Source organism: Drosophila bipectinata, chromosome 2R (genome assembly GCF_030179905.1).
Source record: "Drosophila bipectinata strain 14024-0381.07 chromosome 2R, DbipHiC1v2, whole genome shotgun sequence".
In the NCBI taxonomy this organism is placed as follows: domain Eukaryota; kingdom Metazoa; phylum Arthropoda; class Insecta; order Diptera; family Drosophilidae; genus Drosophila; species Drosophila bipectinata.
This window is the reverse complement of record NC_091737.1, coordinates 18609764-18637724: the sequence shown is the minus strand read 5'-3', so window position 1 is coordinate 18637724 and position 27961 is coordinate 18609764. Positions and strand designations below refer to the sequence as shown.

Genomic DNA, 27961 nt, shown 5'->3' with positions numbered 1-27961 from the left:
GTGCTCTTCACGTAGGTGCTCACCTTGACAGCCCAGTATAATAGTGTCACCGATGCCGACGCTCATGTCCCGCAGTTCGTTCGTAAAGATCGGAGGTGGGGCATTATTAGCCACGCTGTGGAAACGCAGAAATGCGCATCATCATATGTATTCCCTTGTTCCCCCGGAAAGACTCACCTGTCCGCCGGTTTGAGGGAGCCTTCGCGACTGCCTCTGCCCACCACATGCACCTTGGAGCTGGAGTAGGTGACGCCCATGCAGTTGCGCGCCTCACAGGTGTAGGTTCCCAGGCTGGTGGGATCATCCGCATTTGCCGTCAACGCGAACATGTCGCCCGCCTTGATCTCGCGCGAGTCCTTGAACCATCTCAGATGCGGCGTCGGTACTCCCACCACCTTGCACTCCAAGGAGACGGTGCCCTGCTCGGTGAGAACCGCCCGCAGCTCCTCCACAAACTCAGGTGTCTTGTAGGCCTTCGGCACCAGCACATTGAGTGTGGCCAGGCAGGAGTTGCGGCCTCCTAAGTTCTCGGCCATCAGCATCCACTGGCCGCCATCTTCCAGAGTCACCGGACTTACCTCCAAGTAGTGGAAGGTGCCCTCGCTGATCTCTGAGATGCGGTCGTTGGCGCACACCCGCCGATCGTTTCGGTACCAGGTGAGCTACAGAACAGATCCCTATAGAACATTTCATTTTCATTTGACGAAGCGCTTCATTACCTTCAAATCGGTTGAGCTCCGGATTTCGGCGAGTAGGCGGGTGCGGGTGCCAACCTTTACGGAGAGGTCGGCGAGGCGGCGGAGAAACACAGGTGGGTCTTCGCCCGCCGATCTGTCTTCCACGATGAGCTCCACATGCCGGCGCACCACGTCCTGTCTTTTCGTCCTGGCGAACAGCGTATAGTGACCGGCGTCCTCCCGCTGTACATGCTCCACGGCCAGTTGGACGGCGTTGCTGGTGGCCGTAATGCGAAAGCGGTCCGAGTTCTCGATGGGAATCTCATTGCGGCTCCTGGAATGAAATAATTTTAGGTCGACCCCTCAAGGAAAGTGTGACTTGTAAAAGAAACTCATGGTTTTCATTTAGCATTCATATTAGAGAGCACTCTGAAGATGAATCACCTTTTCCTGTACACCGAAGAGGCCGAGGAGAGGGCACCGTTTATCTGTTTGTGCTCATTGCACTGGCAGCATTTGGAACATCCGTTGCCCATGGCGGCTCGCAGCTGCGATCTTCTGAACAAACTACTTAAATGCTATCCTATATTGTATCGATTGGTCCTTCGGATTGGACGTGCAGAGTAACGGGCATATATAGTTCAATAAACTCAAACGCGGCACCTGACTAAGGATTGTCGGAAACACATAAACTGCTAGATTATTTTCAAAAATGATTCTATAGACACGGTATTTATTGTACTTCGTATCGGGCACCGAGGACTGCAATAATTCAAACGCTAGCAAGGCAGTCTAGGAGAAATCTTTACGTTTTGCTTGTCTTTGCCAATTTATTTTTGGCTGCTGCGTGTCTTACGCTGAATACCGCTAATAACTTGTTGTTTCTTTGTCGTTTTCATGTCGTTTTCATTTATTTTGTGATCAAGAATTCTAAAACAGTTTCTTCTGTTGTGTTCGGAGGAAGCTCAGTTTTCTGTGTTTATTTATTTGCCTGCTCTCTTGCGGATATTGCCAAACATCTGACCGATAAGCGCAGAGGCGCATTATGTAATTTTCGAATTCTTTCGAAAATGTATTTTTAAGGCTTTTTGGGCATTAAACTTAAACGTTTCGACGCAACGCAGCCACCGACGAGATGCCTTTTGCTCTTCGGACGGAACACCAGACACGACAGACGTCCAAGCGACGCGCAGCTATTTGTTAATGTGGCTATATTTAGTCGGATTCTATTAATTTTTGGCCAGGCAAGCCACCAGACACAACTACCAGGTGCAGGTGCCCGATCGACCCGCGGGAATTCTCACGAAGTTGATTGATTTCCATACGCAGGAAATTTATTGAGTATACGCCGCGTAGCCGCCCCGATTCCACGCACATATAACGTATACGCAGTGGTGTCTATATGTTATATATAGAACTCTCGTATAGGCGAACTAGTGCTGCTTTTCTTTCTGTGTCCGCCCGCTGGGCAACGGATATGTTGATGTGCCGATCGTCAAAGAGGAACTGGCGCATTTCAAGAGTCTGGGGTCCCTCGAGAAAATCGGAAACAAAGCCCCGAAGAGACACCGCGCAGCCGCCGACGCATCCGCTCTCGACTGAGCAAATCCGGCGGAGCCAGTAGCTGAGGAGCAGTCGTGTACTAATGCGCAGAATGTTTGGCATTATGCACTGTCGACCGGGTGAAACAAGGCCGGCTAGGTGATTCACAAGACGGGGCCCAAGTGCACAGGTGAGTGTAGAAATGTATATTTGACAGGTTCGGTGCACAATTTTGACTTACCATTCGAATTTGAAGGGCAATAAATCCGGCTCATCCTCTTCGGAGCAGTCGATTTTGACAAAGAAGGTGGCCCGCTCGTTGGGAATACATCGGATGAGGGAGCTGGAATTCTCGCTGAATGTAATCCGGGGAGGAGGGCGATCTGACCCTGCCTCTATGCCAGGAGGAGGAGGAGGTTCTGCAGAGTGACGTTAATTATAAGCATGACTAATCTTCCTTTATGTTTTCTGGCGTTGAACGCCGTCGTCTGACTAGTATATTATCATAAATATTTGCGAAAATGTCAGAAATCCCCATGTAGCCACGAGTAGACAAAAATATACGGAACAATGTCAGACGCTAAGGGGGGAAAGTTTAGGATTTCGAGTGTGTTCGAATGAGGGATACCTTTCTTAAAAAAATAAAACAATAGGAAAGAGACAAGCTTGTCTAGACAATCCAAGAAATAATGCTTTTATTTAAAAGAAAATAATACTTCTAAGAAGTATAATATGGTTAATGGTTGAACAATATAGTCCTTTGAACTTTACTTGAAACTTTAATGATAAGATTTTGTATAAAATATGAAAAACACTTTTTCAAAAAACGTTCTTAAAGACTGTTCTTTCCTCAGACACATCCATACCCTGCATTATGCACTAAAAATAGTTTTTTAAATTATTCATACTTGCTAACAACAAACATTGTTCGGTAAATTAAGAACTATTTTTCCTATAGAGTTAGTCCCAATCGAATGCGAACTACTTTTCTGTGGGTGCTATGTGTGGGGACATCCCCAGGATACTATAATACTGCCATTAGACCGGCACATATTCCGTAGCGTACACAATTATGAAAATTTCTCATGTCCAATTCGCAATTACGTAACCGCACTGGTGCCCCAAACGATTCTAAAAAGGGGAGCCAGTCGGGGGTTGGGGCAGTGGGAGCCCGGGACAGCCCATAAAAATACACACAAATATTTCTAGTAACACAGAACGGAGCAGGAGTAAGATGGGAGCAACGGGTGCCGGGGATAGTCCCGGCACGGCGTATTCCTGGGCACAATGCTTACCCACTGAGCGCGATCTCTCCATGCTTAGGTCTCACTATATAATTAGCCGAAACCGGGCCACTTTGGCATGTGGTACGCGGGTACCTTCAGGACTTTCTGTGCGAGATGTACGGGATTAGGGCGCAGAATTATCGGATATTTTTGACTCGGAATAAACCGAAAGTGATTTTGTTTTGTATTTATATTTAGATCACCAGAGCACACAAAAACAACGACGGTGGAATATACTTTTTTCCTGTTTCCGATTCAATAAAACTGAAATTACCGATTATAATTAGGCAATTTCGGTGGGGCACAACGGTATTCACAAATTTTTTGGTAGGATATATTCACATTTTCGGTTGCAGCCGTGCAGCCTTTATATATTTCTCTTCCAATTCCAAATCAGAATTCGAAATCCACCAGGCACTCGAAAACACACTCACAGAAAACGACACATTAGTGAACACATAAATGGTTCTATCTATATATAAACGAAATGAACAACACACAGCGTCGACGTCTCGAGGGCGCACCACATCCAGCCGGCACCTCCTGGATCTCCGATCGTTTTTCTCAGACTGAACTCACCAGACAGATCTGCAGGTCCATGCCAGATAATTTTGGATGCCCAGAGAGATTGGGAGAAATTGAGAAGAGGCTGCCGCAAAGATGAGCACTGATCATGGCGCATGATCTTGGGTCCCAAACAGATTGTTTTCATCTCTTTAAATAAAACATTCGTGAACTACCTTGTGCGGCTCTCTTAAGTACCACTGTTCACCTGGCCAAGGCTTTTATTTTTTATTCTTATCCTTAGGGCCTAACATTTACACACAAATACACACGTAGAATTAGTAAATATAGTCGACATTTGATCGAAAAATAGTGGTTGCAATATACAATATTGCACATAGATGGGCGCAACAAGTGATGAATTCAGCTAGCTGCCCTTGTACGTCTTGATTCCTCGTATTGTTCATTCGGATAGGATCCATGTTCTGATTCCATCTCAGACCGAGTAGAAGTGCGGGCTAAACTTTTTCCGGCAGGAGGGTTCCGTGAAGGGCGAGAACCAGGCAAGCGAGAAGCGTCCAAACACAGACTGTATACTTTTGAGGCGAGATTTCTTGGCCCACCGGGCCTCCTCCTTCTTCAGCTGTTCGATTCCCTGTTTAACAAAAAGAGCAAGGTGAGCAAATTGAAAAATTTCTCTTAAGAGAAAGCGAATCCCCACCGTTTGATCGTTTAGTATTGCCGTCAGCTGAGTGGCCAGCATTATTATGGTGAAAATTCCAAACATAAGACCCTCAAAGGTGAGAAAGAGCAGCAGAAAAATTGTGGCCGGCGGCGAGTACGGCGAGCAAGTGCGCCAGTCGTTCTTCACACACTCTGCAAACTGGGTAAGCACCAGGAAGAGCGTGTGCACAGAAATCGAAGCAATGTAGAACTAAAAATATATGAGGGCGCAATTAACATCACAAATAACGTCATAAGGACCTTAAACACTTACGGTAAAGAGCACAAAGTACTTCTGGTTATTCTCGCCCACACAGTTATTGACCCACGGGCAGTGGTGATCCATCTTTCGGATGCATCGCTGACAGACAGAGCAATGATGAGCTCTGTCCGGTTTGATGCTGCAGCATTTTGGGCACTTGTAGAACATCTGGCCCTCCCGGTAACCCATTTGCTCAATCATCTCCTTGGTGGCATTGCCACGGGGCACAGCGCCCTTGAAAAAAGAAAAACAAATTTAGATTTATGTAGGTGTAGATTAGCCCGATTACCTACCGGGTCCGATAGCATTGTGCGTATGTGGGAGGCAAATGCCAAAAAGGCCAATGCCTGGAATATAGCCATGTTAATGGTGCTAAAGACTGTATAGTTGCTGGGTAGCAGTATGAGCCGCATGACTACAAACTCGGCGAACAGAATAAGAAGCCATGTCATTATCACGCACACGATGCCACAAATGTCCTTGACGCACCAGGTCCTGTTTCCGCAGCAGCGATTGTGGTAGTCAACGCCGCCGAATCCTCCCGCACCACCATGGGCAGGCGAAAGCGCCGTGTAGGAGTAGTTCATGATGACGAATTAATAATACAGGTTCATCAATATCCAGATAAGACCACTGGACCATCAGCCAAAGGCTGGCAGATTGATAAAAACCAAGCGAACAAAAAAATAACACTGGAAAAATGCCATTCACTTTCGGGGGTGCCTCGAATCACATCTGTTTTTTGCCATCCGCCCGGAACGCTGACAAGGCGCGTAAATAATGGTGGTTCATTCGATCTATTAACTTTACACTTAATCCGAGCAATACAATTAAAATACAACAGTTACAATAGCCAAGGAAAGAGCATCCTACATATATACAATTTCTCCAATATCAGGTCGTTAGGTCTTCGTATTATGCGGGCGTTAGCTTGGCCTTCGGTTCCAGCAGAGCCCACAGGCCAGCGACGGATGAAATGGCACCCAGGAGCCCAATAGTTTTTGGCGTCAAGCTTGTATAGCCAAGAGCGGTCAGGGGGATGAAGAAATCGCAAGCATTTTTCACCGTGTCCACCATTATGTCCTTGTGTGCCTGTACAATCGCATAGGAGTGCAGGGCCAGTCTCTTCAGATCCTCTTTAGAGTTGATGCTCGCCGGAATGGGACAGCGAGTAATTCCACTCTTGCAGCTGGATTTATGGAGATCTAGCACTCGCACAATTTCGTAAAAGTCTCGGCACAAGTTCATGATGATGGAGAAGAGCCAGTATTTATTGGCAATGTTTGACCAGCGCTTCGCATTCACGGCTGTCAGTCCAGTCCTAGCCAGCCAGAGGAAATGGTCCGCAAACAGAAACAAGGACTGCGACAGCTTACTCAATGTGAGAGTCACCCTGATTGTAAGATCCGGATAGTGGATGGTCTTCAGAGTTCCGTAAAACACATCAACGCACTTTCCAAAGCGAAGAACTAAAAGAAAATAATGAATAGAACTTAATAGAAATTGAATAGAAATAATTAATAGAACTTACGCTTTCTAAAGGTGCTGAGAATATACTCAATTGTCTTAAAGTTGTCAACAAGTGCCGGACTAGAGTTGGTGGACTCCAAAGAGTCCCACATAGCCCGCGATGCGTACTGAACAAGTCGGGCAATCTTGTCCCTGCCGCCAGCTTGATTATTTAACTGCACCAATCGATCCATACTCATTTTGTGACCGAAGACCACTGTTATGGAGTTGGTTTCAAGGAATTTCAAATAACAGCCCAATCCAAAATCCAAAGGTCGAAGTTTTGGTCAATCAGCTGTTCCACGAATCGTTGTGAGTGGCAAGGCATGAGCGTCGATTGTGGATTAATTTTATAGGGATTAAAAAGTAGCAACTATATAAGAAGATAAGATGGACTATATGCCTATTGTTTAAAAATTATTAATAAAAAACCCATATTTATATTTTTGAACTCTCGGTCAGTCGTAAAACTATTGAAGATTTGCAACACTACTTCTGCACTTATCGTCGTTTACCAACACATAGATTTTCTTGAGCACTCGCCACGTAAAAAGTGGTTCGATTTAGGATTTTTAAAATACCTGACATACAATATAAGATTTAACCATGGCTGTAAGTAGTACCCGCCAGTGGGGGATCTAGCCGACATTAACATGAGTTCCCATTTATCATTGCAGCCTCCACAGAAGGGAAAACAGGGCACCAAAGGAGCCAAGCAAATCGTAGAGGAAAACAAGACCACTCTGGCCTTCTACAGGAATATGGCTATCGGCTGTGCCACTACGTCTCTACTGATAAGTTTTCTAGTCTTCGAGATCACTAAAACGGTTGTGGTAAGCCTGCCGAGAAGTACAATCTTATAACCTTTATTAATAGTTTATTACGGCTCCTAGTTCATGCACATACTGGCCCTCTTGATCCTTGGTGGTGCTTACCAGTTTATGTTCTTCATGTCGCGGCCGAAGTACTCAGAGAGCGGGAGTCTTCTGGACTCTGGAAACGATCTGAACATGGAGGGCGGCATAGCAGAGTAAGAGTACCAAAATGCTCCACAGAAACCCTTTGATTACATGAGAACCATTTCAGAAATGTGAAGGACCTTATTATTCTAACTTCGGGAACGCTTCTGCTAGCTTTAATCTCCAACTATTTCTGGCTGGTGCTGCTCCTGGCGCCCCTCCGAGCGGGTTGGATGCTGTGGGGATCAATCATCCAGCCCTGGCTGTCGCAACGCAACGCTCAGGAAGAGAATCCCGAGGTGGACGAGAAGAAACAGAAGAAGATGGAGCGCAAGATGCGGCGCATGAGATAGAAGGCCCCAACTGGTCATCCACTATTTTAATGAGATTCTACGTTTACTCGTGTGTGTCCGGAGCTTGGAAGTTGTTAAAATCTTAAATTAAACTGCTCAAGACAAAACACAACCCAGGGTTTTGGTTAGTTAAAGCATTTTGTGCGGTTTAATTGCAATGAATTCGCTATGTTGGCAGAAATACTGTGACCCCTGTCCAAACTTAAATTTTTTGGTGCATTGTATATATATACTTGTGTGTAACATTAAGTCATGTGTGCACCTAATCAACAGGAACAAGTGCAGTGAGAGAAATTATGAAATTAAGCAAAATAATAAAATAAGCTTTTGCAACAATTTATTCTCTTGTTGTCTAGACAATTGTGAGCATCCAAAACTAAAGTATAAAAAGTATCAAATAATTTTATGCTGAATTCTGCTCGGAGCACAGATTTCACTATATCTAGATTCCAAAAACACCCGGGCTACGGGCTCCGAGACACACTCGCACCTCTACAGAAAACGCAACGAGGGCAATAATGGTAACTTGAGAACTTTAAATGCAGGATTAATGTGGAACGGGAACGGGGCTGGTCTGGGGAGACGCATGCAGGGACGCATCTACCATCTGGAACGGAGTCGACAGCCTCCTCGCTGAACGTCGTACATCTGTGCTTAATTACAACAACTTTCGGATATATGATTGAGACATAATAGAATATAACATCGTTTAGTTGTACTGCTCGGGAATGACGTATGAGATGTCGTCCCATGGGTGGCGGTACAGGCCCTGCTTCAGTCGCTTCTGGTCCATGTAGTGACCGATGAAGCCTATGCTACGTCCCAGCACAAACAGCGAGTTGATTGCTCCAACGTTGATGTACTCCTGTGCCTCTTCACTGAAATGGAAAACACAAATTAAAGTCTGTCATACACGAAACATGCCCCGAAGTGTGCTTACCTGGTGAAGGATCCACTGTTGCGCAGCATGTCCACGAAGGCGGTGGCTATCACACCATCCACGTTCAATATGAGGTTGGGCTTCTTGTTGGTGGTGATTTTTTCCACCTCCAGAGCGTATTTGAGGAGCGGACACGCCGGGAAGTTCTCCAGTACGAATTCTTTAATAATTTTGACGCGCACATCGGGGTTGTTGATGGACTTGACCCTGTGACCAATACCCAGGATAAGTTTTCCCTCTTTGCGCATTTTGTTCACGAACTCCATGGGATGCAGATTTGTGTCGTATGCTTCCGAGAACTGGCGGGCGGAGCCGTCCAAAGCACCACCGAATCGATCACCCTACAAATAACTCAATTAGTAAACGATGACTATTCCCATAAGCGAGATGAAATGCTTACAATGGTGAGGAGACCGCTGACGACCGAGGACACCAGATCCTTGCCAGCACGAGCGCATACGATGGTGTTGTGTGCTCCGGAAACGGCCGGTCCGTGGTCGGCAGTTACCATCAAGCACATCTCAAAGAACTTGCACACATACGAGGGCAAGCATCGCTGGAACCAAAGCAGCGAAATGACGCCACCAATACCCACATCTTTACTAAGGACCTCACTAATAGGCATGCCCGCGTAGATGAGCTCCTGGCCACGTTCGTCGCAGATGGAAGTCATAAACGAAGCAGGCTTTCGGATTAAGCCCAATTCGCGAGCCCAGGAGTAATCCATGGGCACGGTTGGAGGCGGCACCTCCTCTTTGGGAACCACACGACCAGTTTTTAACAGCTCACCATACACATGGTGGATGAGTTCACCCAGCGTGTCAAAAGAGTCCGGGACATATGCTCCGGCCTCTCGGAGAGCCTTGTTCTTTGCGGTGGCCGTCTCCCGGTCTGAGTTAGCGCAGGAGCCAGCGTGTCCGAACTGCACCTCGGAGGTGAACATGCTGGCACAGGTTCCAATGCACCACGCCACCAAGGGCTTGGTAATGCGTCCATCCTTGAGAGCGGCGCATACATCGTACTCTTCGGTGCCTCCGACCTCTCCAAGCAGTACAATCAGTTTAGACTCCGGATCAGCCTGGTAACGTAGAATATGGTCCATAAACGTCGATCCTGGATAGCGGTCGCCACCAATGGCAATACCCTCGATCACTCCGTCCGTGGCCTTCGAGATGATGTTGTTCAGCTCGTTGGACATACCGCCGGAACGTGAAACATAAGCCACACTGCCAGGGCGGTACAGTTTGGAATGCAGAATGTTGTCCAACATGCCGCCGGTGTTTCCGATCTTAAAGCAACCGGGCTTGACTCCACCCACGGTGGCAGGACCAATAATGGCCACTCCCTTCTTGTCTGCCTCAATTATCAGTTTGCGGGTCATGTTCTCGGGAATACCCTCGGCAATGATGGCCACTGTGCGAATCTGGGGGAACTCCAGGACCTCCAGCGTGGACTCATAGGCACTGCGCATGGAGGCGAAGTTGACCATAACGTCCACTTCTTTGTGCTTGTGAATGGCATCGGACATCTTTTTGTACACCGGAATAAGGATCTCCTTGTGGCCCCAGTAGTACTTTTGCTTGTGGTCGCCGGTGAAGGGATAAACCATGGCCACCACAGAGGGTTCCGTACGTCTGTAACCAGAAGATGAGGCTTAAAAATTGAAGAATTCAGAACGACTGGGCTTAAACTCACCTGCAGATGAAGTCAAAGTCCAGCATCGACTGCACCGCCCGTTGTTGCATGCCCCACACAATCGCCTTGGTGGTGGTGGAGAAGAACTTACGGTTGAGCGATGATCCGTTGCGCTGCGCACCAGACAAGACACCGTCGACGACATTATCGCTCTCATCTGCTGAGATAGGTGGTAGTTTAATCGGTTTAGCTGCGCTCGGGCTCAGGGCTATCCCAAATGAACGTAACGGAACGAGTCGAAATCGAGATCGAGTTCAAGATGATGATGAAGGAGCAGAGAGCGTGAGATCAGGACGTGTAGAGAGATTGACAAACCAGTACGATACACAAACATAGACAACACGAAGAACACGAACACGGATCAGGAGGTTATGGGGGATCGGATCAGGAGCGTATCAGATCAGTTGGCCAAAACGAGCATTTCAAATTTGATTTTGGATTTTTGGTTTTAGTTATTTGATTTGGTGGTTTATGGTTTTTTAGGATTTGAATTTAGTTTGGTTGGTGGTTGGTTGGTTGGTTGGTGAGTGTCGTTGTAGTTGAGGGCGATCAATGCAAACATACAAAAATACAGAGAGAGAAAATAGATAGATCAGATAAATGCACTATTAATGTACTGCAGACTCGTCAGGGAAACAAACAGTCAGGGATTACATCTAGGATGGATTGGTGATAACCCGGATTAGGTGCTTACATACACATTCCATCGACACTCAGGTACATTCTATTTCACTATGGACTTACCTGAACCTAGAGCCTCCGCATCGCTGGAAGCCTTGAGGTCCGCCTGCGCCTGTTGGCCGCCGGGGAGCAAGAAGTTGGCGGTGGAGAACTCTACGCTGGCCACCTGGGGGATGGGTCGCTTGCCCAGCGCCATGCCGCAAATGGCTGTCATGTGGGTCTCGGGTCCAAAAACGTGCAGCGGAATGCCAAGGGTGGTGCCGAAGTCACGCATCTTGCGCAGACCCTCCTGGTAGTTGGGGCCAGCCCGACGCACAAAGATGGACACGTTGTGCTCCACGAGTTTGGGCTGGAACTCTCGCAGGGCGGTGATGATACCTGGGACATGAATCACGTTAGACTTCTGATAAGATATGGATTCGTAAACATGTTTCACCTTGGAAGGTCGCCGCCACATTTGTAAAGTTGGCAATACCACCTCCAGTAATTAGGACCTTGCCATCTGGATGCTTCGGCGAGGAGGTCATCAGGTTGAGAATCGTCTTGGCGTACTCGTATGTCTGTTGTTCAGAAGGCGCCCCACTGTATTCGCCATAGTTGGCCAGCTCAGATGCGCCTCCTAGGTCGCAAATGGTGTCCGAGTAAATGACACTAGCTCCACCGCCGGCCACCATCGTCCAGATGCGTCCGTTGCGGTTCAGAATCGTTAGCTTAAGCGACGCTCCACTTTTGGCATCCAGATCGGCAATGTAAGCCTCCTCAGGGTACGCATCTCGGCCAAAGGGTGGCGGGTAGTCGATTTCACCCCACTTGGGTCGACAAATGAAATCGGCGGTGGAGTCCAGCTTAGCCGCCAGATCCAAGATGTAAAGATTTTCGGCCGTCACCACAAGAGGATTGATTTCCAAGTAGGTGAAGTACAAGTCCACATAAGTGGTGTACAGAGCGCTGATGAATTTGGCAATGCGTTCCTTGACCTTCGCATCCTTGACCTCCACAAGCAGCTTGCTCTTAACATCGGCCAGCGAGAGAGAGGCGTTGACGGGTATGTCCAACTTTACGGCTTTGGCATCGACATCTCCAATATCCACACCGCCTTGGTGGTAGAACAGGATCGTGTCCGCGGCACGATGGGAATAGATGCACACATACATCTCCTCCGCCTGGGGGATTCAAACCAGATTAGCACTAATGTTGGGATGTTTGGTTTTCGTTCAAGAACTCACATCAGTATGTGGCACAAATGGCTCGATGATGAAGTTACGCAGCTTTCCCACGGCATTGCCGATCTTCTGGTCCTTGTTGAGGCGTTCCCCAATCCACTGCTTCACTTGCTCAAAGTTCTTTTTCACACCAATCAGGCCCAGCTTGCCACGGCGCTTGATCAGTTGGTCGGGCTTGACCACCAGAGGCTGCAAAGAAAGGAGGAGGTTATTATTTGTTCTTTAAGATTGGTGGAGAATCGATCCACGAATCATTTAAGGTATTCCGCTCAAGAATCAGATCAGTTTTGCCAAAAATATAGCCATCGCAGTGGCCCATACTGTGCTCCCCATGCATTTTTCAAAAATTCAAAGGGGGTCCATCAGAAAATTTGACAAAAAATCTAAAAAATATTTCGTTCCTAGATTTTGATGCAGATTGGTGGAGAATCGATCCACGAATCATTTAAGGTATTCCGCTCAAGAATCGGATTAGTTTTGGCAAAGATATAGCCATCGCAGTGGCCCATAATGTGCTCCTCATGCATTTTTCAAAAATTCAAAGGGGGTCCATCAGAAAATTTGACAAAAAATCTCAAAAATAATTCGTTCTTAGATTTTGATGCAGAATGGTGGAGAATCGATCCACGAATCATTTAAGGTATTCCGCTCAAGAATCGGATCAGTTTTGGCGAAGATATAGCCATCGCAGTGGCTCATATTAGATACTCCTTTGCCTGGAAACAGACAGACAGACAAGCTTGTAGCAACGTTGGAAGATCAAGATCAAGATCAGGGAGATCAGAGATCAGAAATGTTTTGGAAAAATTCAAATACCCTCACCAAGGGTATTCAACAATGCCCTGAAAATCAATGAACTTGAGCCGGTTCGAATCCAAGCTTTAAATACATCTGTTAGCAAGATCAGACGATAGCGCCAGGGGTCATTCATCGGGTTTGCGGGACTGCGTCATTGTCAATGACAGTGCCCGGCCCGTTCGCGCAACCGAACCCCAGCTCATACTCGTCTTTGCACTTGTACCTCCACAAACGGGCAGATACGAGATACGCGATGCTTATTAGAAGATCGTACGAGTGTAAATTGAGTAAACAGAGCGCGGGTACAAAATGTCATCCGAGCTGTCAGGCGATCAACTTTGTAGTGTAATTATAGCCCGAAGACACTCGAGTGTGCCATTAAAGTGTTTACCTTTGGCTTAATCTCTGTGTTTACCCTCCACCGGGTGGGGAAAAAGCACCTTTATCAAAGGGAATTCTACCGAAAATAAAGTCCTCATCGACAAGATAAGTCTTTTCAAAGAAAAAATTCCCACGGTTGAAAATCCTAACAAAAAAAAAAAACCAAAAGATTAGAATCCAAGCTTCCACGATCGATTAGAAGGTCAGTCTGAGATAGTTGCGTGATGGAGAGTTCCAATCTCCACGCCGGCCTATCGTGCTGGCAAATGAGGTGAGCTGCCTTGGCTGATCCGTCGCCGGATAGCCAATCAACACGACGACCACGCCACGCCACGCGACCTACAGCTGGGAACAGTCACAGCCGGCTATCTAACCGCCGATAAACACAATCTATGGATCGAATTGGATCGGAATCGTTCAGTTCCAGCCCCGCCTATCAGTCTAGTCTGGTGCAGCTTCTAATGGAATCGAATCACTCGTCAAAGTGGCGCCCAAATCGTGCTTATCAGTGGACGAGGCTTAGTCATCCACCGGCAGCGTGCTGAACGCGTTCTGCACGAACCAGAGCACTGAGATCCAGTCAGCAGCGTCGAGGTCAAGTTCAATGACAAGCCCAAGTATTTGTTATTGCTGCTCTAATTTCTGTTCCAGCAGTGATCGGCTGATTCGCAATCTTTGCGAACCCACTGGTGTGGGTTCCGGGGCTATTTTTAAGTAGCACTCACCGTGGTTAGCAGCCAGGGATGGTCGACGCTCAGTTTCGACCAGTCTGTGGTGGCGTTGACTGTTGCGAAGCGGCAGCTGGCGGCACCAGCGCCGTGCAGGGAAAGATGACGGTTCAGGATGTCCTTACCGGAGGCCTCCGTAATTGCTTTCGCCGACATGGTGAAACTCTACATATAAAGAATAGAAATCAGTAAGATTTTATAGCGGGTTAGAAATATCAGGGAGGGATAGGTACATATAGTGATCAGTAATCGCAACGAAATATATAGACCAAGCGCGTACGCGTTTGACTTTGCCTGTACTTTCAAACTTTGATTTATTTACTTAGAATTGATTAGAGAGAAGCGAGTGCGCGGTTTCTATTCGTATACAGGTGCAATAGGTTTTGGGCTTGGCTTCGAGTTCCGTCCACCTGGGCGCTCGAGTGCTGGGAGAGAAGGCGGTAGAAGAATTTTCAATGACCTGCACACCTTCGGGTCTGAAGTAAACTGAAAGCGAATACCAGCCAGTACCAGCCATGAAACATGAAAGGGAATCACTGCTGCAGGTGTTGGCTTCGAAAATTTCGGTTTCGGTTCTCGGGAGGCTTCGGGTTTCAGACTTTCGGCTGCTCTCGATTTTCGGGTTCTCTCGATTCTCGGCAAGATTAGGGAGACAACAACAGGCACCGTTACCTGTTATCTCTGTCACTGGTCCATTAAGTAGGGGAACTTCTTTCTCTAAGGAACCGGTTATCAATGCAACGGCCCTTGGCCACTTCAGTTTGATCGTCTGATGAACTTTCTCCCAAAACACTGCATGGCTCAAGAGCCGAAAAAACACGGGCTTAGGCTTAGAATCACTATTTAAGTTTTCCAAGTACACTAATTTAGCAACAATAGCAGCGACTTTGCAAGTACACAAGGCGCCTAATGCCTAATGCCGAGGCTAATTTACATCAGGAAGCGAAGTTCACGCCCGTTGGAGCAGAGTAGCCCCTCGAGTGACGCTCGAGTATGGAAATTGGCCTGGCCTAGGTTTTGGATTTGGTTTTTGGTTTTTGGTGAAACTTGAATTGTTGCTGGGCGAATGTTTTGTAAGCGGAGAAAGTTGGCAAAATCAATAAGGCAGTTGCATCACCGCCTACAGGTCGAAACCACTACTGTTTCCTGGCAAATCTTGTTTCTTCTCGTGCATTTGCAGATCTGCAAATAAATATTTCTGCAAGACTTAGATGAGTACATGTACTTGTACATTGTATGTGTTCCTGCGTACTAGAAGAACCAAGCCGAAAGATCACTTTGACACTGCAGTTGGGCATCTAACAATGCGCCGACTCTACCCGTGGGAGTCCCAAGTAGGGGATGATCCTCGATAGCCTGGTAACTCACTCTGTTTGTCCTGTGACTGTTAATAAACACGTAAACGAAACCGAACTGCAACTTTCTTTACTTTTTGTTTCTTACAAACCTATCGATGGCGCTAGGGATGGACCAAGACCGATAAGACCAGCGCAGCACTGCCACCACTTGAAAACCCACCCGTCTGGCTACACTGATAAGCAAATGCCTTTTGGCCTGCAACGACATTGGATAATATCGCACTCGAATTCCGCGGATTCCTTGCATTCCAGGGATCCTACGAGAGGCACCAGCTCAACTGGACTGTAAGCGGGTCCAAATCAAACAGCTGCCATGGCCACCCACATTACCCGGCGGCACACAACGCCACTTCTACTTTTCATCCTAAACCCCCTGTTTGTTCTCCTGCTCGCATTGGGAGCCGCAAGCAGTGAGAAGGTGCTACAGGAGGCCGCTTTTATTGGTCTGCAGGAGCCAGGAGCCTCCCGCGAGCTGGGGGAACTGCTCCAGGATTTGCGTCTGATGCCGCCGCGCCTGGACTTTGGAACCTGGTCGGTGGGCCAAGCCCGATCTCAAACCGTGACGCTGTTCAACCAGCATGCAAACCGAACGCTGCAGATCAATGCCGTGGTCGGACCGAATCCTGCTTTCTACAGCAGTTTTCTGGGCACGCGGGAGGTGGCGCCAAAGGGAAACACAACGTTTACCGTCGTCTTCCTGCCGCGACACTTAGGTGCCATTGCCGGCGACCTTCTCGTCCACACATCCTTCGGTCAAGCCGAACTGGCGGTGCAGGGCGAGGGCAGTGAGTGCCCCTATCGCCTTAAGCCACTAGTGGGCATCAAAGCGCCTATGAACTCCACGCTAACGCCCGAGATTCATATGTACAATCCGCATGAGAGGCCGCTCCAGATACTGGAAGTGAGTGTTTGAAATTGCATACAGTAAACGAGATATTACCCTTTCCGTTTTCTAGATTTACAGCAGCGGCGGCGAATTCCAGTTGGAATTACCAAGCGGGGGCTCGGAAGGACCGCAAAATCTATGGGAGATTCCTCCGTACACCATGAAGCCGGTTATACGGATTTCATTTCATGGCCGCACCGCCGGAAATCACAGCGCCTATATTCGCATCAAGATCGCCGAGCAGGAACTGGATCTCGGGCAGGAAAACATCCTTGTGATTCCCGTGGAGTTTGAAATCCTGCCTCGCCACTCTGCCTACGCCAGGAATCCCCTGGCCGACCTTGGGCGAATAGCGAAACTAAACACGCCGGATGTCCTGCGCTACAAGCTCGATATCGTTAATGATCACAACTACACGCTCCTTGGCCGCTATCTGCGCCAGGTGGCCGGGCTGATGTTCAATGTGAACAGCTCAACCATTGAACTGGATCCCCAGTTGTTCGACAGTAGCGAGTCCATCAACGATATCCTCGTAATTGGTGCTCAGGACGTCGAAGACTTCACCATCGTTGTGAGAGCAGAGATCTTTCAAGGCGGCCTGTCCTACGACGGGAATATAACCAGGTTTTTGACCAGCTCACCGGAGGGCGAGGAGGGGCCAACGCTGGAAACTAACCGCTCCTTGGTGGTGACCAATCAGTTTCTGGTGCCGCTCATCCTGTTCAACGTCAGTTTCAGCAAACCCATCGATGAATCCATTCTGGAGGTACTCCAGACCGTCGAACCCCAACTGCTACTGAAGCCTGGGGAGTCTGTGGAGCTGCTCCGCCTAAACCTACTGAACCGTCAGGTGGGATTTGAATCGTCCATCAGAATACACACGAATGTAACTACGATTGAGCTGCCCTTAGTGTCGTGCACTGGCCGCTTGCACGTGAGCACTCAGCCATTTGTCCTTAAGATACCTCCGGACAACAGAGAGGCGCCGTATAGTACGGACTTGGATCTGGGCACTGTGCCGTTTGCCGAAATGTCGCGCTTTGGATATGTAATCCTGCGCAACGACAATCCAGTGCCGGTGAAGATCAACAACTGGTTCTTCAAGCAGCCGAAAATGGTCTATTCGACGTCAGTCTTTCTAGGCTGCCTGCTTGCCGGAGATCACATCACTGAAGACTTAAACAGTGCCCGGAACGAAAGTAGCCGATGGCTTAGCATCTGCTCGGAGGTAAGTCCGGGCTCCAGTGTCGTCATTAAGGTAGCTGTTCAGACATACGACGCGGATCCCAGCTCCGGAACGCTTAAAGTTTGGACGCCCTTCGAGGTGATTCGAGTGAGAGTTCGGTTTGCAGCTTCGGTGGGCCAACTGGAGATTGAACAGGAGCATCTCGGTTTCAAGGGCTGTTTTCCGGGCAGGATATGCACGGGACTGCTAAGCATACGCTCCACCTTTACACACCCAGTGCACGTCACTAGCGTCTCCTTCGCCCATTCTGCCGGCCTGCGCTTCAAAGACTTTAACGCCAAAGGAACCACCATAGCCCCACAAACGCTAACCAAGGTGGGTCGCATCTACTTCGAGGCAGCGGCTATGTGCCGGAATCAGTGCTACATAAGGGAGTCCACCAATGAGCAGGCCATCTTTCCCGGAGTGCCAGGAGGCTCGGAGAGTATCGCGGGCGAGAGCATCAACAACAATCTTCTGTATGACGGAGTCGAGCTGCGCCAGCGCACAGAGCTCTTCCGCCAGCTGCGCCGCCAGCTAGCTGCCATGTCTTTAACTCTTCATACTGAAGAGTTGCCGCCATTGGAGCTGGACTTCTCCATCACCATCGAGTGGCCCAAGCTAGTGCAGTTCCAGCCCATTCCTCCAACGCCCGCTATCGAGGTGGGCCAGGTGCAGCGCCAGTGGATAACGCTGACGAATCCCGCACAGCACCCCATCTTGATTGACTACTTCCTGTCGGATCCAGTCTTTGCCCGACGCACACAACTCTCACTGCCCCACGAGGTGATTGACGTGAGCTCCACCACTTGCTACCTTACGGATAAAAGCGTCTTTTCCCTGCCAGAGCCGGGAGCTCCGATCCTCCTGCAAGGCGGAGCGTCCTTGACCATACCCATAACCTTCACCGCTCAAGTAGCGGAAAAGTACTGCACACTGCTGCACGTGAGGAGCAACCTGACTCTGTACGAAGCTGTGTGGTTGCAGGCCAAAGCAGTGCAGTCCCAGTTTCGCTTTGGAAACCGTCGTCCTGGCTCCACCACACCACTGCTCTTCGAGCTGGGCACGGATCAGTTTAAGGGATGCGACGTCGGTGGAAGAGCTAGCACAGTTGTGGCCACTCGCAGCTTTACGGCACGGAACTCCGGAGTGATTCCCATGAGGATCGAAGGTTTCTTGATTGGCTCCCTTCCTTGCGAAGACTTTGGCTTCAAGGTCATGGATTGCGAAGGCTTCGATCTGGGCGAGAACGACACCAAAAAGGTTGAGATATCATTCAGCTCCGACTTCACCGCCTCGCGAGTAAAGCGCTCCATAACGCTTCTGACGAACCTCACGTACGACATCAGTTATCAGCTTCTTGTCCAGATGCCGGCCGAAAGCGTGGAACTCTGTGCCTCCCAGCTGGCGAGGCCCCGGTGGGAGTTCTCCCTTAAGAACGCTGCTCTGGTAGTGCTTCTGGCCAGTTTCGGCCTGGTCCTCGTGGCGGCCGTATTCGATGCCAAGGCTATACTGACGCAGCAAAGTGCTTACGATGCAGCCAGGCACAAGGGTCCTGTCCAGCCCACATTCAACCTGAGGAATATAGTGAAGCAACAGGTCGAGGAGGCGGCGGAAAAGACCACGGATCCGGTGCAGCACAATAAGGTGAAGAATGGCCAGCTTAAGGAGCTTCGAAAACGGAATGGAGTTCCATCGATTCCTTCGAAAAAGACGAAGTCGTCGTGGTCACCCTGGAACATGGACGTGAACTCGATAAGCAGGCACTTGCAGAAAACGAAACCAAAGCCCACAACTCCACCTAGTGCCCAGCCAGAGGCCAGGTCCGGTAAGAAGTCCTCGACCCCCTCACCGCAAGCGGCTCCAGCTCAGGCGACAGTGTCAGCTTTTGTGCGTCCCCAAAAGAAGGTCAAACCGACTTCGGTTGTTCCGCCTGTAGTTCAGCCCGTATCACCCAAGCCCAAGCCGGAAGCTGCCCTCCCCTCCTCCGTTGTTGAGGAAAAACCAAGTCCTCCGCAACGCGACAACACATCACCAAAGCCAGCGATGAAGTCCATAGAACCGCGGGTACTCAAGGAGCAGAATGGATCGGCAAAAAAAGTGGGAAAGACCCCGGGAAGAGAAAGGGAGCGGGAGCGGCGCAAGGAACAGAAGCTGCTGAATGGCACCGGTGGAGCCAAGAAGCCCGAAAAGAAACAGCGCCAGAAATTGAACTTTAACCAGACAACTGGTTCCGGTGTTTCTCCTCCAGCGTCGCCAAATGACATAAAGTTCATCACCTCGGCATGGGAGACCAGCAGTTCCGTGTCTTTCCGGGATGTCCTACAAAAAAATCAATTTTCCAACCCAAATAATGGCATGGATTGGAGCCAGCAGGCGCCTTCGAGTGATCTCGGTCCGATCGGGGATAATAGGAAGACTGCAACGCCTCCGGCAATCACATCCATGTGGGAGCCACTCTCTGCGACGGCCAGTAATTCGCTATTCGCCAACGGAGAGGTGGACCTGCCCAAAGAAGACGGTAGGTTCAATAGGTTCCCTAAAAGTTTCCACATTAACGTTTCTATTCGTTTCAGCTTCCTACGAACTACTACAGCGGCAGCAGTGGGAACGCAGTAGGCTCGTTTTGCAGCAGCAGATGCTCTACCAGCAGGCTCAGCACTTGGAGCTGCAGCAACAGGAGCGGGTCGCCAATATGGAAACAAATAACTGGGCCAATCCCTGGTTGCCGCTAAACTATGCTGCCTGGCCGGAGTCTACACCTAATATGGGTGTAATGCGCCCTCCGCCGGGCTTGGAGGCACGACCTCTGTTGACACCGCAGCACAACCTTGCACAAGATGAGCAAATAGATCCTAGGATCATAGCTATGAGACAAGAGAGCTTGCCCACGCAGTACGATCCCTTTACCTCGCCCAGCTCGATCTGGTCAGACACCTGGCGACAGTCCTCGAAGCGTAATAACCATATTGATTAAAGGGAAGGAATGGAGGACAAGCTCACTGATCAAACTGAATCAACCAAATGAAATTCTTAGCACTTAGGCACCTAGGATACGCGACAAGGAAGGATACGAACGCAGAATGATCTTTTTCAATTTGACTTTTTGACTAATAAAATGCAAAGCTAAATGACTTTTATATCAATCTTTGTTCATGTTTTTTGTTTCCCAGTTTTTTTTTTATAAAATTATCTACTTTTCCTTGTACGTAATGATGCCTTTCTCGATAAGGTCCGGTATCTCCACGGCCAGCCAAGGAGCAAGCTGAAGAAGAAACAAATGAATAAAGGCACCTATGGGATATACTTCACTTACTCCTAGAGCCATCGCATGAGCGATTCCGAACTTGGGCACGTTTCTCGCCCACAGCGGCTTGAAGTGGTCTGTTAGACAGATCTTGCCTCCGCGGTACATTTTCGCCGTCTTGCCATCCAGCTCAGGCAGAGCAATCTCCGGAGCCGTGGTCGGATACGTCACTGGAATGTCAAACTCGACATCGAATTCGTAGCGGAGAAGTTCGTGCATGTACCAGCACTTGCCGAACCACTTTGTGCCTTCCTTGTTGGACTCCAGTCGGAACCAGTCACTGCCCGACTGTTTGTTGTTTTCGACATACTGAAAGTGCTTTTTTAGAAGGATGTGGCTGGATAAGTGGGCTAATTCAGTTACCTTAATGAGGGACTGGTACTCCTCTTTTAGTCGCTGCACCCACACGTCCTTCTCTCGGGGTCCTGCGCGTATTTGCAGCAGGGGAATGTTGCTCAGCGTTTTCCGGGTGCTGTCGTCAACCATTTCTTCCTGATTCTGGTTGGGTTTAAGGAAAACCAAAGGAAAATGCAAAGCGTTGACACGTTCACAGTTGTGCTGACGAAAGGTATGCAACAGCTGGGTTTAGGCAGGGGCGCAGTCAGAAAGTTTCCAGGGGGGTTTGCGACTAACATTTTTGTCGGAATATTTAACATGGTTTTAATATATTTATTCAATTAATAATATTTAAAACTCCTTTTCAAATACCCATGTTTGATAAGAGTTGAGTTGCTAAGGTAATTTAACGGAGGGCATAGCTATTCGATTATTTATATGCAGCTATCGATAGTTATACCAGGCGCCAATTTCAAATCTTGCGAAATCAAAGTCGCTCAACATAAAAAACAAAGGGGGCTCACACTACTGCAGGTTCCATTAAAGACTATAAAAAGGAACCTGAGGAAGACATTCTGCTCAATTAATATTTACTCGTCAAACGATAAGCATCTATCAAAGCCAGACACTTTGTACGCTTTTGTGGTGAAACCAGTGATAGTGCGAAATTAAACAAACAAGATTTTGGAAAGTAAACAGTCTCGGATTGCAGTGACTGTGTATATTTTAATTGCCCAATTACCGATAAGTAATTGTTACTTTGGGTCCAGTACTGTTTTTGAAATGTTGATAAAAATAGCAATTAGAAATATATAGGTTTTAAAATTCCAAATTTTGATTCCAAATATTACATGTTTAACAATAGAATAGATTTTTTTAAAAGTAAAAAAACTAGTAATCTTAATAAGGATCTTAAAAATCCTTCCAAAAAAATTCCTTTAACGTAGTTTTTAAAGAAAAATAAAATCCAAAAGCTCGAGAAAAACTTACAAGAATGTTTGGAAACTTCTATGGCACACATTTTCTATTGGCAGATGACTTGGAATTATAGAAAAACACACGTTATGAGCAGTGGTACTTTTGAACCGAGCTTGATAACATAATCAACTGATAAGGTAGAATCCACTTTTTCAACTGGTTTGAACCGGTTACCCTGCCCATTGAGCCTGGGGCTCGTCGTCAAAATAGGAATATTAAAAATTGAACGATGTGCTATATGCGTTTATAAATTAACAGCTTCGACCTTAATCGCGATAACGCCGGCCACCGATGTCCGCTTTACCAGTTCGGGATGATCAGAGTGCAGATGCTGAAACCAGTTACAGCCAGATCACTGTTTTCAATTACAGATCCTAAAAATGGTATTCCCTCTAATCGCGATTTGATAACAACAAAAGACGTACAGTGTCTCGTTTGGTTTATTTGGATTAAAGGGTTCCTTAAGGCTAGCACTCGGTGCCTGATGCAGTTGCTCCTGCCTCCTGCCGGGTCTCTGTGGTTTTTCGCACACTAACAGATATAATAGTGTCCGATTTGTGTGTCCTATTTTGACGCTGGTATCGTTGCTCCTCCCACTCTTTGCGATGCACCTTTTTTCGGTGGGCATGCATGTTCGCATTTGAGTTAAAAGTCTGCGGGCAATGGGGGCAGGTGTAGAGCACTTCTCCCGTGTGGGTGGTCATGTGTTCCTGAAATCCATAGATTGTATAAGTAAGCCAACATATGGGATCAACAATATTACTTTTAACTCATTGGGCCTCTTGAAGGCCTTCTCGCACATGGGACATTGATGAGTCCGTGCCGTGTTGTGGGTGTACTTTATGTGGTGCTGGTGCGCCTGAAGGCTGGGCGAAATCTTCATGCACAGTTCGCACTGCATGGGCTGCAGGTTTTCGGCCGTGTGCATCATTTTAATATGTCGCGCCAATCCGTATTTAGTGGTCAGCTTTGAGTCGCAAAGGTGACACTTAATGGCTGACTGCGGAGCTCCCGTGTGCTCTTCCATGTGGCGGGCCAAAGCCTCCCGTCCCCGGATGGATTTCCCGCACACATCGCAGATCTTGGCATATAAATTCAAATGAACCAGCCTCACGTGTTGTTGCATTGTGTATTGAGTCGGGAAACTGAAAGGTAGACAGGATGAGTACGATTTTAAGGGGACTTTTCATTACTTACGTCTTCTCACAGTTGGTGCACTTCACTTGCCATTGCTCACGCGGGATGTGGGTTAGCTTGTGCCGATCACAGACCACCGAGCTAAAGAAACTCTTTGAGCAGTGCTCGCATTGGTAGAGGCGCCCGCGTGTCTTTATGTCATGCATTCGCATATGGAGTTCCAAGCTCCGTCTTTGGCCCATTACTCTGTTGCAGATGGTGCACTTGAAGAGCTCGGGATCCTGGTGGCGGCGCAGATGATCGACAAGCATGCCCCGCTTCCAGAACTTGCGACCGCAGCACATCGAAAAGCCGCGTTGGTTGTGTTCTCGTCGGACGTGAACTAACATTTCCGAAAAGCCCTCCATCGGCGTGGTACAAATGGGGCACTGTATCTTGAAATGGTCGCGGATGTACTCGTTAAACTCCTCTGACTTTTTTAGATTGGGGATTCCCGATCCCTTGGCACGCCGTTCTTGAAGCCGCGGTTTTCCTCGTCCGGAGCCTCTTGGACGGCCCCTCACCTTCCGATTCTTTTTAGTCTTGGCCTCTTCATCAACGATCTCCTCTCCAACCTCGCTACCGCAACTGTCGCTTGGCATGAAGTCGTGCTGGTCCTGGTCATCAAGAACATCGGCTATGGTCAGGTCCGCTTCGGGGAACTCAATCTTTATCTCGTTAAGGTTGATCTGCTCTAGCACGCACTTCAGATCGTCATTGGCATCTTTAGAAATAAAAGCTTCTGACTTTCGGATGCGACCCCGCCGGCGTTTCACGGATGCCGCCACGCTCTCACCCAGCTCCGTCTTGATCGCATCGCTTTCAAAGGCCACTGTCGCTGTAACGACTTCAGCAGGAGCCGTCTCAACCTGAGACGCATCTGCTGCCTCTAGCACCCTGTGGGCCTGCTCCACCGTTAAGTAGAAATTATGGAAAAGCAGCAGTTGCTCCCAGCAGGCCCCACAGACGTATCCGCTGTCTGAATCACCGGTCTGCAATTGTGGGGAATCCAAGTTAATTGGTAATTCAAGCTGGACACTATTGTTTACGTTTACCCGAAGCCAGAAGTGAGTCTCCACGATTTTCTGCAGTCCCAGTGACTCAGCCTCCCCGGAGGCGAAGTCGATGTTGCCCACGGCGCCATCCACGGGCTGTGTGCACAGAAAACACGGCATGCGGGTAGAAAATGCGAAAAATGCGTTTTATTTCCAAAACAAAAAGCAGCCAAGGCACGGCCACCGAGTGTCATCTCTAGCGAGGGCCGATAGCCAGGTGGGCCGTGAGCCGCCCCATGTGTTGCTTTGTTTGTTTTTAGATTTTTTAGACATCGCCCTCAGGTCATACTTGGACAGAAAGTCGCGACTTTGGGATTAATTTATTTTAATTTAGCTTGATTTGTTAATACACGGTTTATGAAATGGCCGAGCTATTTGTGGGAAACGCTGAGACGAGCCATTCCCCTCGCACCAGAGAAGTACGGATGACTATCAGCTTATCTAGAATACATTTACACACCTGTTTAGGCCACCATAAACAAAAGCTGTCGTTTTAACAACCTACTTATCTGAATTATTGTTATTTTTTAGCGTTTTCAACTTCAGTAAGCCACCCACACGGCATGGATGTGCAGGTGACTCGCGTGGTTCCGGATGGTGGCTATGGATGGGTTGTGGTGGCCGCTGTCGCTATAATCAACGTAAGTGACAATGTAATACCTTGAAGTTAAAAATATTCAAGCCATTTTTCCCCGCAGATGACCAACCAATCTATACTGTCTGTGTTTGGTCAGCTTTTCGTGGGAGAGCTCCGTCTGATGCACGGCGATACCTTCACAGCCGCCCTTATCACCAATCTCAACAGCCTGGCCCTGAACTTTTCCGGATTGTTCATCGGCCCTGCCATCAAGAGCTTTAAGCCGCGCAATGTAGCCGCCACCGGCTGCGTGTTGGTCTCGTTTGGTCTGACATTGTGTGCCTTTGCCTCCCAGAGCTGGCATTTTATAGTGGGCTACAGCTTCTTTGTGGGCTTCGGGTTGGGATTGATTTCCCCCTCCACTTTCATGGCCATCAACTCGTACTTCACCAGCAAGCGCGGCCGTGCTGTTGGTGTGTCTCTGGCGGGAGCTGGACTTGGTCAGGTGTTGATTCCCCACCTAGTGCGATATCTCCTGGAAAATCATGGCTTCCGGTATGCAGTCTTGGCGCTGTCGGCCCTGTCACTAACTGGGGTAAGTTTTTAAAGGCATAGCTGAGAAATCGATAAACAATTTCTCCCTTATATTCTAGCTCTTTGGTGCCATGTTTCTGAAGCCGCTTAATCCGGCGGGAAAGCACAACAACCATCGCCATATGCGTCTATTGGCCGACGGCGACCAGGCCGATAAGAATCAATCTAGTTCCCTGCAGGTCGTGGTGGTGTCGTCTAACCAAACCAAGGGCGAGGAACTTGCCCCCAAGACTGAAACCATATGTGGTCGGTTAAGCCAGCGCCTGGTGCAGGCAATGGATCTGGAGCTGCTGAAGGATCTGGCCTTCTGGAGCATCATTATTGGCATGGCCCTCGTCTATACGGCCACTGTCAACTTCACGATGATATTTCCCGGGTTCCTTGGACAATCGGCGGGCTTCGACAGCCAGGTCGTGGCCTTCTGCATGTCAGCAGTGGCAGGTGCCGACATTGTGTGCCGCCTTTTGCTGCCCATCATCACAGATCACTTACGGATCCCATACCGAGTGGTGTTCCTGCTTGGCACAGCTGGTCTCTTCGTTGGTCGCTGCATTTTGGCACAAAGCAAGGACCTACCCATTATCATCGCCATGTCCATTCTCATTGGAGTCATGAAGTCCGCCACTGTGCTCAACAACAACTTGACCATATCGTCCCATTGCCGCTCCGAGAAGCTGGCGGGCGGTCTGGGATTGAGCATGATGTCGAAGGGCATAATAGTTATAACTGTTGGGCAGATGCTGGGCTGGGTCCGGGACTTCGCCGACTCGTACACTATCTGCCTTTATGTCCAGGCAGTCATACTGCTGTTGGTAGTTATTACCTGGACGCCAGAAATTCTTTTCCGCCACCGAAAGCAACGCAGGCAGCGACGCACTACGACAAAATCAATGGAAACCACTGTAGAAGCTCCCGAAGAGGTTGCCAAATTAAACTCATAATATGCTTCCGAGGCAGGAGTGGCTGCCTATTAGACTGATGTGCTGGAAGTCATCCGGTTGTGAGAATGGACCAGTCCTGGCAGGGAGCAGGTACCCATCTAGCTATAAGCTTCGACTATTTATTACCATGTAGCACTTACGATACTTAACTTTTTTACTGCCATAAGAGACGAGAAGAGAAATATAATTTACATTACACTCGTATCAAAAAACCATTTTATTTATCGGAGGAAAGTTTTTAACTTGGCCTCTAGACCTTATGCTACTTAGGCTTCCATTTTCTGCTCCGCGGCGATGAAACTAGCTGTGCCCGCGACCTGGGGATCTCCAGACTCTGTGTTGTAAAACAAGCGGCGCTCGATACCATCCTTAGTGATGATGCCAATGCGCACCACGCCGCCTGAGCTGCCGTCATGGTAGATGGCGTGCTGAACGGCTGAAAACGGAGCAAATTATTACTTTGGGTTCAGAATTAGTCAAATATTTCATACCCTTCTTGACAAAATCAACACATTCTTCCTTCGACATGTTCTGGCGGTAGTGCTCTCTTACAAAGCCATAAATGAAGCTTGAGCCGGAGCCCCCAATGGTGCAAGCCTCGCGGGTGAGCATACCGCCCAACGGAATGCTGTAAACCTGACCGCCGCGCTGATCGTCATAGCCAGCCACAATAATACCAGCTAGCAGCGAGTCACGGTAGTTGTAACAGAAATTGCGAAACTCAGATGCAGCCTCATGAACCAAGGCATCCTTGTTGGTCTGGTTCTCGTAGTAGTTCAAGGAGTAGGCGACAATGTCAGCAATGGCTTGTGTATCGGCGGCGGAACCGCTGCGGCAGCAGTAGATCTTATCCGTTATGCGAGTCAGTTTGTCGGTGACTCGGTTGGCGACATAGGCACCGGAGCTGGTGCGGGAATCCGCTCCAATCACGACTCCACCGTCGAATTCGACGGCCATAATGGTGGTCTGTGAATGGTATTATTACCCAAGGGAAAAACAGTAGCAGAGGATTACTTACACCAGTGCTGACGGGAGTGTCGGTGAAGTCAAAGCCGGAATCCATGATGTCCAAAATTTCAAACAGTTTAATTTTAAGATTTTAGTTTGATTTTTGGAAAATGCTAAATGCTGCTCAAAATGACTGGCTTATTTTGAAAAGTGTGCCCGCTTCAGGTTCAGGTGCCGGCAGATATACCAAATGACAATAGGAAAATACCAAAATATCAATATATCGATAGCCGATGAATAAATATCAATAAAATATCAA

At 48.4% G+C, this 27961-nt stretch overlaps 10 protein-coding genes across 20 annotated transcripts in view; 3 read left to right on the top strand and 7 right to left on the bottom strand.

Moving 5' to 3' along the window:
• Positions 1-3886, bottom strand: part of Strn-Mlck (Stretchin-Mlck) — a 40644-nt gene extending 36758 nt beyond the window's left edge. For 2 of the 6 annotated variants that reach the window (XM_070278443.1, XM_070278444.1), the window contains exons 1-5: positions 3515-3886; positions 2461-2638; positions 720-1011; positions 178-662; positions 24-115 (exon numbers count right to left, since the gene is read on the bottom strand). In XM_070278443.1, coding sequence (XP_070134544.1) covers positions 24-115; positions 178-662; positions 720-1011; positions 2461-2638; positions 3515-3536 — 1069 coding nt within the window. In that variant the 5' untranslated portion in view covers positions 3537-3886. Of the gene's footprint in view, positions 1-23; positions 116-177; positions 663-719; positions 1012-1121; positions 1229-2460; positions 2639-3514 lie in introns of those variants that run through there. The other 4 variants (XM_070278442.1, XM_070278440.1, XM_070278439.1 and 1 more) reach the window with 4 other exon arrangements.
• Positions 3887-4242: 356 nt separating this feature from the next.
• On the bottom strand, positions 4243-5711 carry LOC108125110 (palmitoyltransferase ZDHHC3). Its single transcript, XM_017241154.3, has 4 exons — positions 5288-5711; positions 5007-5228; positions 4731-4943; positions 4243-4664 (listed from the first exon to the last, which is right to left on the bottom strand). The coding sequence occupies exons 1-4, from the start codon at positions 5579-5581 to the stop codon at positions 4506-4508; spliced, it is 888 nt and encodes a 295-aa protein (XP_017096643.2). The 5' UTR covers positions 5582-5711; the 3' UTR covers positions 4243-4505.
• A 61-nt stretch (positions 5712-5772) lies between these two features.
• Pex11ab (peroxin 11) lies at positions 5773-6828 on the bottom strand. The gene is made up of 2 exons (XM_017241156.3): positions 6526-6828; positions 5773-6463 (listed from the first exon to the last, which is right to left on the bottom strand). Exons 1-2 carry the CDS (start codon positions 6701-6703, stop codon positions 5910-5912), a joined length of 732 nt encoding a protein of 243 aa, XP_017096645.2. The 5' UTR covers positions 6704-6828; the 3' UTR covers positions 5773-5909.
• Positions 6829-6957: 129 nt separating this feature from the next.
• Positions 6958-8151, top strand: LOC108125112 (transmembrane protein 208). The gene is made up of 4 exons (XM_017241157.3): positions 6958-7115; positions 7181-7336; positions 7397-7533; positions 7590-8151. The coding sequence occupies exons 1-4, from the start codon at positions 7110-7112 to the stop codon at positions 7813-7815; spliced, it is 525 nt and encodes a 174-aa protein (XP_017096646.2). The 5' UTR covers positions 6958-7109; the 3' UTR covers positions 7816-8151.
• Positions 8118-15741, bottom strand: ATPCL (ATP-citrate synthase). 4 transcript variants are annotated; one of them, XM_017241150.3, is made up of 9 exons: positions 15630-15741; positions 14259-14426; positions 12358-12543; positions 11568-12294; positions 11195-11509; positions 10451-10658; positions 9156-10389; positions 8756-9096; positions 8118-8693 (listed from the first exon to the last, which is right to left on the bottom strand). In XM_017241150.3, exons 2-9 carry the CDS (start codon positions 14415-14417, stop codon positions 8525-8527), a joined length of 3339 nt encoding a protein of 1112 aa, XP_017096639.2. In that variant the 5' UTR covers positions 14418-14426; positions 15630-15741; the 3' UTR covers positions 8118-8524. The 4 variants fall into 4 exon arrangements, with proteins under 4 accessions (XP_017096639.2, XP_070134930.1, XP_070134929.1 ...); XM_070278829.1 differs by having other exon boundaries at positions 10451-10607; XM_070278828.1 differs by lacking the exon at positions 15630-15741 and adding an exon at positions 14584-14741.
• A 43-nt stretch (positions 15742-15784) lies between these two features.
• On the top strand, positions 15785-20870 carry Tmem131 (Transmembrane protein 131). The gene is made up of 3 exons (XM_017241149.3): positions 15785-16520; positions 16576-20251; positions 20307-20870. The coding sequence occupies exons 1-3, from the start codon at positions 15933-15935 to the stop codon at positions 20705-20707; spliced, it is 4665 nt and encodes a 1554-aa protein (XP_017096638.2). The 5' UTR covers positions 15785-15932; the 3' UTR covers positions 20708-20870.
• Ufc1 (Ubiquitin-fold modifier conjugating enzyme 1) lies at positions 20862-21622 on the bottom strand. The gene is made up of 3 exons (XM_017241158.3): positions 21401-21622; positions 21047-21346; positions 20862-20995 (listed from the first exon to the last, which is right to left on the bottom strand). Exons 1-3 carry the CDS (start codon positions 21521-21523, stop codon positions 20924-20926), a joined length of 495 nt encoding a protein of 164 aa, XP_017096647.1. The 5' UTR covers positions 21524-21622; the 3' UTR covers positions 20862-20923.
• A 334-nt stretch (positions 21623-21956) lies between these two features.
• LOC108125211 (monocarboxylate transporter 13) lies at positions 21957-26886 on the top strand. Of its 3 annotated transcripts, none has more exons than XM_017241327.3 (4): positions 21957-22121; positions 25114-25223; positions 25281-25754; positions 25813-26886. In XM_017241327.3, the coding sequence occupies exons 2-4, from the start codon at positions 25146-25148 to the stop codon at positions 26692-26694; spliced, it is 1434 nt and encodes a 477-aa protein (XP_017096816.2). In that variant the 5' UTR covers positions 21957-22121; positions 25114-25145; the 3' UTR covers positions 26695-26886. The 3 variants fall into 3 exon arrangements, with proteins under 3 accessions (XP_017096816.2, XP_070134371.1, XP_017096815.2); XM_070278270.1 differs by having other exon boundaries at positions 21987-22005; XM_017241326.3 differs by lacking the exon at positions 21957-22121 and adding an exon at positions 24856-25001.
• LOC108125210 (transcription factor grauzone) lies at positions 22312-24803 on the bottom strand. Its single transcript, XM_017241324.3, has 4 exons — positions 24583-24803; positions 23549-24519; positions 23115-23496; positions 22312-23061 (listed from the first exon to the last, which is right to left on the bottom strand). Exons 1-4 carry the CDS (start codon positions 24700-24702, stop codon positions 22819-22821), a joined length of 1716 nt encoding a protein of 571 aa, XP_017096813.2. The 5' UTR covers positions 24703-24803; the 3' UTR covers positions 22312-22818.
• On the bottom strand, positions 26882-27872 carry Prosbeta1 (proteasome beta1 subunit). Its single transcript, XM_017241328.3, has 3 exons — positions 27713-27872; positions 27186-27660; positions 26882-27130 (listed from the first exon to the last, which is right to left on the bottom strand). The coding sequence occupies exons 1-3, from the start codon at positions 27755-27757 to the stop codon at positions 26961-26963; spliced, it is 690 nt and encodes a 229-aa protein (XP_017096817.1). The 5' UTR covers positions 27758-27872; the 3' UTR covers positions 26882-26960.
• Between the last annotated feature and the right edge of the window lie 89 nt (positions 27873-27961).

Coding starts and splice junctions, on each gene's coding strand:
- LOC108125210 (XM_017241324.3), bottom strand. CDS start 24,702: ATGCCGTGTTTTCTGTGCACACAGCCCGTGGATGGCGCCGTGGGCAAC. Junction 24,520..24,582: donor AGACTCACTTCTGGCTTCGG/GTAAACGTAAAC, acceptor CCACAATTGCAG/ACCGGTGATTCAGACAGCGG. Junction 23,497..23,548: donor TGCACCAACTGTGAGAAGAC/GTAAGTAATGAA, acceptor TCTACCTTTCAG/TTTCCCGACTCAATACACAA.
- LOC108125211 (XM_017241327.3), top strand. CDS start 25,146: ATGGATGTGCAGGTGACTCGCGTGGTTCCGGATGGTGGCTATGGATGG. Junction 25,224..25,280: donor CCGCTGTCGCTATAATCAAC/GTAAGTGACAAT, acceptor TTTTCCCCGCAG/ATGACCAACCAATCTATACT. Junction 25,755..25,812: donor CGGCCCTGTCACTAACTGGG/GTAAGTTTTTAA, acceptor CTTATATTCTAG/CTCTTTGGTGCCATGTTTCT.
- Ufc1 (XM_017241158.3), bottom strand. CDS start 21,523: ATGGTTGACGACAGCACCCGGAAAACGCTGAGCAACATTCCCCTGCTG. Junction 21,347..21,400: donor AGTACCAGTCCCTCATTAAG/GTAACTGAATTA, acceptor AAGCACTTTCAG/TATGTCGAAAACAACAAACA. Junction 20,996..21,046: donor CTCATGCGATGGCTCTAGGA/GTAAGTGAAGTA, acceptor TTTCTTCTTCAG/CTTGCTCCTTGGCTGGCCGT.
- LOC108125112 (XM_017241157.3), top strand. Junction 7,337..7,396: donor AGATCACTAAAACGGTTGTG/GTAAGCCTGCCG, acceptor TACGGCTCCTAG/TTCATGCACATACTGGCCCT. Junction 7,534..7,589: donor ATGGAGGGCGGCATAGCAGA/GTAAGAGTACCA, acceptor GAACCATTTCAG/AAATGTGAAGGACCTTATTA.
- Tmem131 (XM_017241149.3), top strand. CDS start 15,933: ATGGCCACCCACATTACCCGGCGGCACACAACGCCACTTCTACTTTTC. Junction 16,521..16,575: donor GGCCGCTCCAGATACTGGAA/GTGAGTGTTTGA, acceptor TCCGTTTTCTAG/ATTTACAGCAGCGGCGGCGA. Junction 20,252..20,306: donor GGACCTGCCCAAAGAAGACG/GTAGGTTCAATA, acceptor TATTCGTTTCAG/CTTCCTACGAACTACTACAG.
- ATPCL (XM_017241150.3), bottom strand. CDS start 14,417: ATGTCGGCGAAAGCAATTACGGAGGCCTCCGGTAAGGACATCCTGAAC. Junction 12,295..12,357: donor CATTTGTGCCACATACTGAT/GTGAGTTCTTGA, acceptor TGAATCCCCCAG/GCGGAGGAGATGTATGTGTG. Junction 10,659..11,194: donor TGCGGAGGCTCTAGGTTCAG/GTAAGTCCATAG, acceptor CATTTGGGATAG/CCCTGAGCCCGAGCGCAGCT.
- Pex11ab (XM_017241156.3), bottom strand. CDS start 6,703: ATGAGTATGGATCGATTGGTGCAGTTAAATAATCAAGCTGGCGGCAGG. Junction 6,464..6,525: donor TCTCAGCACCTTTAGAAAGC/GTAAGTTCTATT, acceptor ATTTTCTTTTAG/TTCTTCGCTTTGGAAAGTGC.
- Prosbeta1 (XM_017241328.3), bottom strand. CDS start 27,757: ATGGATTCCGGCTTTGACTTCACCGACACTCCCGTCAGCACTGGT. Junction 27,661..27,712: donor ACACTCCCGTCAGCACTGGT/GTAAGTAATCCT, acceptor TACCATTCACAG/ACCACCATTATGGCCGTCGA. Junction 27,131..27,185: donor TGTTGATTTTGTCAAGAAGG/GTATGAAATATT, acceptor CTCCGTTTTCAG/CCGTTCAGCACGCCATCTAC.
- LOC108125110 (XM_017241154.3), bottom strand. CDS start 5,581: ATGAACTACTCCTACACGGCGCTTTCGCCTGCCCATGGTGGTGCGGGA. Junction 4,944..5,006: donor AGTACTTTGTGCTCTTTACC/GTAAGTGTTTAA, acceptor ATATATTTTTAG/TTCTACATTGCTTCGATTTC. Junction 4,665..4,730: donor CAATACTAAACGATCAAACG/GTGGGGATTCGC, acceptor TTTGTTAAACAG/GGAATCGAACAGCTGAAGAA.